The sequence below is a fragment of the Dromaius novaehollandiae genome, chromosome 27 (assembly GCF_036370855.1).
Source record: "Dromaius novaehollandiae isolate bDroNov1 chromosome 27, bDroNov1.hap1, whole genome shotgun sequence".
Taxonomy (NCBI): Eukaryota; Metazoa; Chordata; class Aves; order Casuariiformes; family Dromaiidae; genus Dromaius; species Dromaius novaehollandiae.
The window spans coordinates 1,159,924-1,171,421 of NC_088124.1; the positions used below are offsets into that span (position 1 = coordinate 1,159,924).

The 11,498-nt window shown below is 44.8% G+C and overlaps 1 protein-coding gene across 1 annotated transcript; it reads left to right on the top strand.

Annotated features, from left to right (window-relative positions):
* The first annotated feature begins 128 nt into the window (after nt 1–128).
* LOC112983875 (tubulin alpha-8 chain) lies at nt 129–10,465 on the top strand. Its single transcript, XM_026101259.2, has 5 exons — nt 129–237; nt 4,432–4,654; nt 7,641–7,789; nt 9,150–9,830; nt 10,080–10,465. The coding sequence occupies exons 1-5, from the start codon at nt 235–237 to the stop codon at nt 10,371–10,373; spliced, it is 1,350 nt and encodes a 449-aa protein (XP_025957044.1). The 5' UTR covers nt 129–234; the 3' UTR covers nt 10,374–10,465.
* The last annotated feature ends 1,033 nt before the right edge of the window (nt 10,466–11,498 follow it).

Below are 11,498 nucleotides of genomic sequence, written 5' to 3' on the forward strand. Positions count from 1 at the left end.
CCGGCGCCGGCGCCGATTGGAAGAGCGGGAGGCCTCCGCGCGCAGACACCCAATGGCGCCGTGAGGGCGTGTCGACGCCGGGCAAGGCGCAGCCAATGAGCATGGCGCGGGGAGCGAGCCGCCCCCGGGCCTCCCTATATAAGGTGGGCCCGGGAAGAGCGGCCGCTTTTGCGGTGCTGTCCAGACTCGTTGCGCGTCTGCTGCTGCCAGAGTTCCCGCCCGCCGGCCCGAGCCATGGTGAGCGGCGGAGGCGGCGGGCGCGAGACGCGGGGGGAGGGGGGTCACCGGGCGCCGCTCCGCGCACTGAGGCGGCGCGAGCGGGGCGGGGCGGCGGCGCGGGCCCGCCCCGGCCCGTTGTGCCCGCCGCAGGGGGGAGGCGGCGGGCAGGGCCGGGCTCCGGGCCGGTCGCCCCGGTAGGGCCGAGCCGCCTTGAGCCGAGCCGCCGCGCGGCCTTGTCCCAAAATGGTGGCGGGCGCCTCCGAGAACATGGCGGCGTGCGCCGGGCCGGCTCTCCCCGCCCCGGGCCGCCGGTGGGGCCCTGCCTGCTCGGCGCTGCTGCCGCCGAGCGCGCTGGTGCCGCAGGTCCGGAGCCTGGGGGCGGTCCCGGCCGGGACCCTGGGCCGGGGGGCGCCCTGGGAGCGGGCATGTCTCGGCCCAGCCTGGCCGGGAGCCCGGCGCCCCTTCGCGCCCTGGGAGAGGACGAGCTCCCGGTGCCGTTAAGGAGAAGAAGGGGGGCGGCACCTCCCGGGCGCCGCGTGGAGAAGCGGTGGCAGAGGCCACTGGCGCCGGGGTTTTTCGGGAGTCAGGTGACTCGCTCCTTCTCACGGTGGAAGCCCCAGCGGTGCGGTCAGGTGATGGTGTCGGTGTGAAGCGGTTTGGGGTAGTCGGGAAATGGGCTGGCCGTGGAGGTTTCCCGAAGGACTTCGTTAGACCGAGAAGGTAATAAACCCGAAGATGTGGAATGACTTCGTCAGTTAGGACTGATCAGCCTTGAAGGGATAATGGAAAGGGCTGTAACATCATAAATAGGATGGAGACACCAGCTCTTCAGTCTTCCAGAGCAAAAGCTGTGGGAGTGTCCAGTGAAGTCTTTAAAGATGACTTCAGGACATGCCCAAGGTGCTGTGGTGTGTGTCTGCTCTGCAGACCTCTGTCAGAAGAGGTTCTGGATGTCAGAAGCTTACATAGAATTAAACTTTTTCTGTGGGATTACTGAATGCATAGGAAACACTTGTCTGTGCTGAAAACAGGTTATGAGGATATTGGAGGGGAATATTCATGTGCCTGCCTTGTTATTACTCTTCAGTAGGGAGCCGTTTATGGTCACACTTTTAAATTAAGCCAGGTCAAAGTATGAATGCAGTTTCCAAGCTACTGCATATGATGCTGTTTCCCACCTCACTGGTCAGCATGCCAACTGCAAGGGATGAGTGTCATCCCAGGAAAACCACATCCCTGTTTATGGTGTGGTGCTCAACTTCCTGGAACTCGGTCTGAGCCCCTGCAATCATTCTCATGAAAGTAAAGAGCTTGGCTTTCCCTTTCAATATTTTGAAGCACAGAGTTATGTAAGTAGTGGGGGGAAAGGAACATTTAGTATTTTGGTTACTGTAGGATTCCTTTGGTCCTCACTTGCAGTTTGAGTACAGCACTTAGCAGTACTGGGTGTAATGTGATTTTGAACCTTCTCTACTAGGAAACCTCCACTTGGAAATATCTAAGGGCCCAGAGCTGTAGTGAGTGGGACAGTTGTTTGTTGTCTAGCTCTAGGGCTTTGAGATGATAATTTGAAGGCTCAGATTCTGTTCTTTGGCATGCTAGGTATTTTGTCAAGCTTAACTTGCAGTGTAGTGGTTATACAGAGCAAAATAGAGCTTATTAGATATTAGAATGTCTTATAATTCATGTTTCTCTGAAGAGTTACATAATACTTAAAAGTACTTTGTAGAATTGCAGGAAAGCAGGTGGCAGAGACCTCTGAAAGCAGGGCTACAGCTAGCACTAAGTCAGGTTGTCTGTGACTTTGTCTAGCCAAGTCCTGGAAGACCTCCAAGGATGGAGCTCTCTTTCCACCTCTGGTGACCTGTTCCAGGGCTGCCCCACACTGCTGAGAAGGCTTTTCCTAATGCCTATCCTGAACCTCCTAAGCCTCTTATTTGTGGTTGTCTCCCTCTGTTATCTGATCTGCTCCTGCTGAGAAGTGTTTGGCTCTATCTTTTGTAACTGCCCTTTCAGTAACTGTAGACTGCTATTAGATGGTCCCTTACTCTCCTCTTTGCCAGCCTAGGCAAGCCTAGCTGCCCCCAACTGTCCTTCTAGGTCATGCTGTAGGTCCCTTACACTTTCCAGGCATCCTGCTTCAGGCACAGCTCCGTCTGTGCAGAGTAGAGGGTAATGTCCCTTGATATGCTGGCCGCTTGTTTCCTCAGGTAGCCCAGTAGATTGTTTGCCTTATCAACAATGAGAATGCACTCACTGTGGGCGCATTCAAGCTGGCTTCTGTTGTAACCTCCATTTTTTAGCAGAGCTGCTTCACTGTAAATGGCTTTTTAGTTTGTACTGATGCATGGAGTTATTTTGTCCTATTCTGTGGAACTTTGCATGTTGTCAAGCTAAATATGTATGTTTTTAACATGGCATGTGCAGGACCTGAGCTCTGCTGTCTTTTACCTGCTGTGTTGAGCAAATTGTACTTTCTGAGACTTAAGTCTTTTCTTTGGAACGTGAATGTTTGCCATTATTTTGGGTAGCTTCAGGAAGAGGCACTAGCTCATTTGCTGCTGGAAAGTTGCATGTATTCTGACAAATACCATGCTTCCACCTTGCTTGGGCATGTTAGTCGCTATGCTCTACCTTCTAGTGGTCTTCCTCTGCTGCTGAGGAGCTTCACAAATGAAGCTCCTCTTGCTTCAGGGCAGGCTCCAGACTGAAGTGGTGAAGTTAATATCTGTATCCATTTTTCTCTTCACTAGAGAAAGAGTTGCAGGCTGTCCCTCTGCTCTCCTGAAAATGATTGTGGCCTGATTCACTGCCATGGCCTAGCTTCTCTGGAGCAGTACAACTGTATTGGGCTCTATGCTGAAGCTTTTCCTGTTGCTCTTTCTACAGTGTCTAGGTTGGCTCTTCAATACCATTCCAGTAACCTGCCAAGCCCAGTCCTCTGGGTCTGGAGTGGGAAGAAGTAATGGCCTTGGAGAGGAGTAGGGTGGCAGCAACTTTGAGGGATGGAAGACAGTGGTAAGACTGGTTGCAGAAAGGATGTGGATTGCTGTTCTGGAAACTCTTGATATTTGAAAACATTGCTAAGATGGATGGGAAGCTGGGAAACAACTGGTCTCAGCTGTACAGTACTGTGCTTGAACAGGCAGTGTTATCTAGCAAATGCTGATTTGAATTTGTTGAGATTCCCAAAGAAATGGAAAGGATTTTGTGTTCCTGCTCCCCTGCATTGACTATTGATGTGGACAAGGCTGTTTCAGGTTCCCCTTAATCTGGAATTCTAGGGGGCAGATTAATTGTACTATCCAAATGTTAGGGTCTGAACATAGTTAAATCTGTGACTATTATTCAAAGCCACCATATGCTTACTCTTCTAGAGTGTTCAACTCTGTCACTCAGAATAAGTTAGATATAAAATTCTGCAGATAGACCTGGAGTTTGGAGATGGTTAGTAGAGCTATGGTTTGGCTTTTTATATTCAAACCCCTGTGTTGAAATACTTATGAAACTAGGGTTATGCTCCAGACATCAAAGGAGACTCAGGGATCCATAAATTGGTATGAATTGATTCTTCTGCTGACATGAGCTATTTTCTATGCAGCTTAGTTGGCTGTTTAGTGAGGTAGTTTTGTTTGGTGTTAAGGCATTTAGTACTTGGCATACAGCAATGCATTTGTTCCATATTTGTGAAGTGCTGCTAAGGGTTTAGTTAGACAAAGACTCATGGAGAATGATCAGAGTTTTTTTTTTCTGGCTTTACATATATTAAAAACAAAATGGCCCTGGTGTTGCAAAAGGTTTTGCTCCCTCTGGTGGCTCCTGGAGTTGGAATGCTGGGTGTGTTTTCTGGCCACTTAGGCCAGTGACAGGAGTAGTCATCACTTTTTCTAATTACTTGGTATTTGAAGAGAAGTCTACTGAAAGGTTTGGGGGAGCTGGTCAAACTTCCTGTCTGGAAGAAATGAACAACAAGGAGAAACGAGCTTGTAAGAATGACAGTGTCCAAAAAGGTCTTTCTAGGTGGAAGTAGATAATGACTGAAAGAAGCATTTGTGTTCTGTCAGATTTTGTGCCATATGCCAAGACAGTGAAGCTTCACTGGAGTTTTAATAGCTTGGCAGTATGGGAGTTTGAGTTGTGAGCCGAATGTTTTCTAAACAAGGAAACTGCTGTTTCTGTTGACTGATCCCATTTTTTTCTCCCTCTGTGCAGCGTGAGTGCATCTCAGTCCATGTCGGTCAAGCTGGTGTGCAGATTGGCAATGCCTGCTGGGAGCTCTACTGCCTGGAGCATGGCATCCAGCCCAACGGTACCATGCCAAGTGATAAAACAATCGGTGGTGGTGACGACTCCTTTAACACCTTCTTCAGTGAGACTGGTGCGGGAAAACATGTCCCTCGTGCTGTGTTTGTGGACCTTGAACCAGCAGTAATAGGTAAATACAATGATCCCTGTGAGGGACTGTAGAACATACTATAAGATTTGATTTAACTTGGATGTCTTCCTAGTGACACAGCAAATACTTTGCTTTATGTTCATTGAGATTTTGGCAAATATTGTGTGCTCTAGAACTGTAAAGAACTTATATTGCCATCTGCCAACCTATAGTATTAAATGCATCTTCTGAATATACCAATACTTGCTATTCAAGGAACTAATTTTAAACTTTTGAAACAATATGATGGCATAAAATGTGCAGCAGTCAATAGGAACCTCTTTAAAAGAAGAAATATGTATCATTAAGTAACTTCTTTGTTCATGGGAATGATTCCTCTGCCTTCCCAAAACTGTTTTCTACTTCATCTCTGTAGCTTGAATAGCACTTGCAGAAATGAATCTTTAGTTGCTATCCTAAATTCAGGGACCTCCAAACCTTTACGGACTTGGCCTGAATTAAATTATGACTACCTTTTTCCATAGTATAATACCCATGTTTTGAATAGTACAAATTCTTGCATTTCAATTTCCTGTTGCCTGATCTCTGAAAAACAATCTGCTCTTATCCTGGCTCTGGCAATGCTAGCTTTTATAGTGTTCAGCCACATCTGCCACTGGCTAATCCATTGCATCAGGTCTGTGCCCAGCCTGATGTGAGCCTCCTGTTTCACAAGGCCCTTTTTCTGTTTGTCAGCAGTCTTGTCTTTACAGGCATGCAGACTGGTGAGAGCCAAGTCATTCTGTCAGAGCCAGTTTCGTGGCTTTCTTGTCTGAGGTAGTGATTCTGTGCTCTCAGAAGTAGTTCTGTGCTGGTGCAGTTGTTTCCTTCTGTAATGCATAAAAAGGGTTGTGAAGGGGGGATCAGTGACTAGGCTTAGGCTGTTCCTATATACCCAAACTGGGTGTCTTGACACTTTTCATCTTGATGCTCCAAACTACTCTGTGTGCTTACTAGAATAGGAAACTTCTGCAGGAGAGAAAGCTGTTGGGCAGGTAAAGGGTTGGGAGGGTTGGACTAACTTTGAAATAGCCAAAGCACCTCCTGGCCCTGCTCTGTATTACTTCCAGTAGCTGCTTTGGGCCAGGCTCTCCAGTTTTGAGCCCCATGGCTGTTGCTTCTGCTGCTGCTGGCCAGGTGGTGGCTCTAAGCAACCAGAAAAAGCTGAGAAATGAGGTGAGGGAGAGCAGGTGGCAAAACTCTCACCCTGCCTCTAGGGTAATAGCTGATGAGTCTTGGGACAAGTAGTAAAAGGTAGTGTTCCAGCATTTGCTAATGAGGGAAGCAGAGTGTGGGAGATAGGCAAAAGACCTGTCTTATGAAATGCTTGGTAATACTATGAAAGATGGGTTTTCAGTTACAAAGGTTACATTGTGCCTGTCTGAGGACTTACCTTCTTTCTTTATTCCTTCCCTGCCTATTTGAAAATTACTGGTTTAACTTCTTTATGGGCTACTATGATTCTTCCCATATGCATGCAGTATGGCTAGCATGATGTTTATGAAAAGCCTATTGTGCATACGTAAGGGATTTCTGAAGCTTCTGGATAGATGCTGCCCTTAGTGAAAGCAGCAGGTCTGTTCTATGTGTGCACTAGTCCTGTGCAGGATGTGTAAAATACCATTAAACTTCCCACCAAGAAATAGGACAGTTGCATGTCTGAGAAGTCAACATGTCTTTAAATCTACTCCAATTAGATTTAACAGGAAAGGATGGCATATCCAGAGAAAAATAGGTTCAGTTATAGATCATATTAGCTTCTTCCAGTGCACTTTCATAGTGCAAGACTTATCCTCCAAGTCTGAAGGTTTGTTACTTCCTCAGAACCATTTTGACTTGTGTTGCTGCCTCCTGCTGCTATAGCTGCATGCTTTTTCCCCTTTTACGCGTGGATCTCCTTTATATCTTAGAACTGTAATGCAAAGCATCTTAGAAACATCTGTATCTTCAATTATGCTGACTTGTCCAAATTGTGTTCTGGTGCATTCCTAGAAATATTTCAGAGTGTTGGATTACGGACTGCAGTGGTAGCTGGTCAGCCCAAATTGGTTCAAATAGTAACTATTTTTAAATCTCTTACTCTGCTTATCTTTAAGTCTTGCTGACTCACTTTCAGATTAAAAACAGAATATATATGAAGAGGCAACTTCATCTGTAGTTAATAAAGCTGTTTTTGCTTTCCACCTGACTTCAATAAACATATGTAGTGCTTCATTACCATATAGCTCAAGAATGGCTTGAGCTAAACCAGGCTCAGTGCTGAGTTGTCTTTGTCCCTTTGATAGGACAGAAGTCATTAGATGTAAATATGTATTTCTGATAGCTAGGGGGGATTGTGACTCTAAAGATTTCAAATCTGTAGCTGAGGAGACAGGGGGGATGCTCTGTGTGCATTCATGTGGCCACTTTATAGTACAGCCATTTATGCTCAAGTTTTTTGCTGTAGCAGTGCTTGAACTACTGGCTGTCTCTAAAGGAGTATCTCCCTTTCCTCTTGAACATTTTCTGCTCTTGAAAGAAAGTACAATTGAGAAGCAGAGAAAGGGAGTGATTAAGTGGTACAGGCAGTGACTGCCCACTGCTGCAGAAGCAACAGGCAACAGCCCGGAGGGCTTGGGAAATATAGCAGAAAAGTGGTATTTCAGATGCTGCTGATCTGCAGCCTGGGCCTTAAGTGAGGATTTATAAACTATGGAAAAGGGATTCTGCTGGTACACTTGTATTTTTAAATTGCTCTGGCAGGACAAAAATAAGTTAAACTAACCTGCATAGTATAGGACATAGTTCTTAAGCAGTAACTTATTTTCTCAGGTATTCAGCACTTAGCCGTAGCAGGTATTATATATCACTGATAGGTAGAAATCAAGCTACTTTTTATTTCTAGATACAGTTTTGGATACCTTATTCTGGATTTCCTTGGAAGTTTAAAAAGCGTGATCTATGTAGAAAGTAACTTATAAAAAGAATATTCCTCTTGTCTCCCCAGATGAAGTTAGGAATGGGACATACAAGCAACTCTTTCATCCTGAACAACTGATATCTGGTAAAGAAGATGCTGCAAATAACTATGCTCGAGGTCATTACACAGTTGGAAAAGAGATAATTGATTTGGTTCTAGAGCGTATCAGGAAACTGGTAAGACTTTTCTGCACTGAAGGCTGTCAAACTACTATAGCCTGTTTTACAGGATTTGGAAATTAGTTTCTCAAATACAGGCATGTAAATTGAGCTCTGTTTGTTCCATGCTGGGAGAAGCTGTGGACTTACTCTGCATCAGTTTTTACTCTTAGCCAGCTGAGAGCGGTTTGGAATACTTCTGTCAAATATGGTTTTCAAATGGCCTAAAATGCTGATGAGACATACAAAATTTTTTACCTTCATGTTCAACTTGGTAAAGCCAGGACTGAGTCTGTGTACATAATTATTCTGATTTGCGTAGTTCCTGCTGGAAAAGGATTGGTCTCTGGCTGGGGCTCTTGAAAGGAAGTTTAAATAGGAGTGTTTGCATTTGTGGCTTAGACTTTTATGTTTGCATTTCCTTTTATTATAATCTTAGATTCTATTTTATGGTAGCAATGGTAGAAAAAGGAAATAAATCTCAGTAAGTTGTGATATTTCAGGCTTCACAGTCCTTTGAACATCTGGCAAATTTATGAAGGTCTGACTTAGGTTAGAGTTCCTTTTAGAGCAGCTGTCCTGCACTGAGTACTTCTGCAATGTGTTCTCATTGCAGAAAAGAAATCCAGGGCTTACCTCTAGTGCTTTAATATGAATACTAAATGAGTCATTGAAATGTTCCTTTTGCAGGCGAAAACTTGTTTTATACTCAACATCTAGCTTTAGAGACAGTGCCTTAGCAAAGTGCCTTACAGAGAAGTCTATAGCAGTCTGTATTCTGAACTGGGAAATGCTGTCCTTGTTTCCTTTTACAAGCTAGCTGTTGTACTCTGTCCTGGGAATCAAGCTGAGCATCATGTGGCACTCCTTTCTAGGAAGAATGCAGTTTCTTCAACTGAGAAGAGCCAGAATGGCAGCATAATTTGACAGCTCTTTTCCCTAAACTCAGTAATGTGCTTGCAACTTTTACAGGACTACAGCAACAGTTCTTGGACAGTGTAATGTTACAGGGATCTACTACCTTTTGGGCTGGTAGTGAATGTCAATTTTCTGTAGTACTTTGAAAATTATTGCTTTGCTGGGTCAATGTTACATGGCCTTGTCCTAAGAACAGCCTAGATCAAGTTCTAAGTATTTAAAGTGGAAAGGTCCTTTTCCAAGAAGGAGAGAACTTAAAATACCCAGTAATACAAATTTGGATTGTTTTTTATGGGGCACTTTCTTGATTAACAACAGATGAATCAAATTCAGTGCTTTTCTGAAGCTTGGACAGTTGGTATATGTCAATTTAGACTTGGTTCCTTGAGATAGGCTTGTTCTGGGGTTCTGAATGTCTAGGCACAAGTGCTGTAATACATGTATTTCTTTTTTTTTTCAGTCTGATCAATGCACTGGCTTGCAGGGTTTCCTGATTTTCCACAGTTTTGGGGGAGGCACTGGCTCAGGTTTTACTTCTCTGCTGATGGAGCGCCTGTCAGTTGACTATGGAAAAAAATCAAAATTGGAATTTGCCATCTACCCTGCACCACAGGTCTCGACAGCTGTTGTTGAGCCATACAACTCCATCCTGACTACCCACACCACTCTGGAGCATTCCGACTGTGCCTTTATGGTTGACAATGAGGCCATCTATGACATTTGCCGTAGGAATTTGGACATTGAACGCCCGACCTACACCAACCTCAATCGCCTCATTGGTCAAATAGTCTCTTCCATTACCGCTTCACTCAGATTTGATGGTGCCTTAAATGTGGATCTTACTGAATTTCAAACTAACTTGGTGCCTTACCCTCGTATCCACTTCCCATTGGTAACATACTCCCCAATTATTTCAGCAGAGAAAGCCTATCACGAGCAACTCTCTGTGTCTGAGATAACCAATGCTTGCTTTGAGCCATCCAATCAGATGGTGAAGTGTGACCCTCGCCATGGCAAGTACATGGCCTGTTGTATGCTATATCGTGGAGATGTTGTCCCCAAGGATGTCAATGCTGCTATTGCTGCTATCAAAACCAAGCGCACAATCCAGTTTGTGGACTGGTGCCCCACTGGTTTTAAGGCAAGTCTCAGTCATGTCATTGTGAATCTTGTATACAGACTGTTCACTCTCTTTATTGACTTAAGTATAATACTTCTCATTAAGATATTCTGTAGGTACCTAATGTGTATTTTGAGATGGAGGCTTATGTTCTTGTACAGAACTTTTTTCTCATAAGTGAAACAATCTGTTCAGCTACTGTTGTCTGAATTTCTTGATTAGTTGTTGTCAAATGCTACAAAAACTCACTGTCTTCTGCTTTTCATGTAGGTTGGCATCAATTACCAACCACCAACAGTGGTTCCTGGTGGTGACCTAGCCAAAGTCCAGCGTGCAGTGTGCATGCTGAGCAACACTACAGCCATTGCTGAGGCATGGGCTCGTCTGGACCACAAGTTTGACCTGATGTATGCCAAACGTGCCTTTGTTCACTGGTATGTTGGTGAAGGGATGGAGGAGGGAGAATTCTCAGAGGCTCGGGAAGACTTGGCTGCACTTGAGAAGGATTATGAAGAAGTGGGCACAGACTCAATGGATGGAGAAGATGAAGGTGAAGAATATTAAAGTGAATTGCAGGTCTTTACCATTTTACTGCCTTTTCAGCAACAGTGTAAATCATGTCAAAAGATTGGAATAAATTTCTTTAATCAAGACAACTGCTAGTGTCCAAACACTGTATGTACGTTCTTTAACTATCTACAAGTAGTCAGGTCTGGCATAATGATTGAATTTGCTTCTGAGGAAGACTGCTAAAGAAAATCATGCTCTTGTTGGACCAGTTCTTATTTTAAGACATTGCTACTCTTAAGAGCAAATAGTGTGCACTTGACCCCAGAATCCATGATTAAAACAGCTGTGGTAAAGCTTTTGTTGAAAGATTGGAAATTGTAGCTTAATGCAACACTACTATATTAGCAATTTTTTTCAGAGCTCTAAACCTAGTGTCACCTAAGAAGCAACAGGAACTGACCTTGTGTTACTTTCAAGAAAAGATGGAACACCTTGAAAGCCAGAGGCTACTTAAATTAGTCTTCTCCTAACTTAGGCTTAGCATGGGCCAGTAATTTAGGAATGCAGTAAGCTAACAGGGGAACAGATGCCCAGAACGGATGTGCATAAGGAACCTGCCACTTGCCCTTGTCACAGCCTCTGCCACCGGTGCCCTGGCCATGCCTTGTCCTCCAACAAAATGGATGTAGCCCCTGTCTGCCAGCTTTCTGTGGAACCAGCCTTTGGCCTGAGGCTCATCCTGGAGCAAAATCTTTGGGTTAGCTGGCAGTGTTAAACACTAGCTTTCCCTGAAACTGATTCTTCTGCAGCAGGAATTTGTCCATTGGTTCAAAAGTGCGAGTTGACATCCTCCTTTCTCTTCCCATTTGACATGTAAGCTGACTTAACCTCCAGATTAGCCCAAGCTTCTGTTATCTTCAGGTGTGGACAGCCTCTGTCTCAAACCTTGTTCAACATGGTCTGAGTGGGGCTTGGGTGTGCAGGGCTCACTGACTTACAAACTAAAAAACCTTACTATTTGTAATTTACTGTCTTAGGTAATTCTGAAGAAACTCTCCCACAGATCCAGCAGAGGTAGAATGTCCCAAGATGTTAAGACAATTCCTGAATACTTTGAATGTGATTATGTTACCAAAGTCTGATTACTAGAGATTAGATTTTATGAGCTGGAGAATTTTT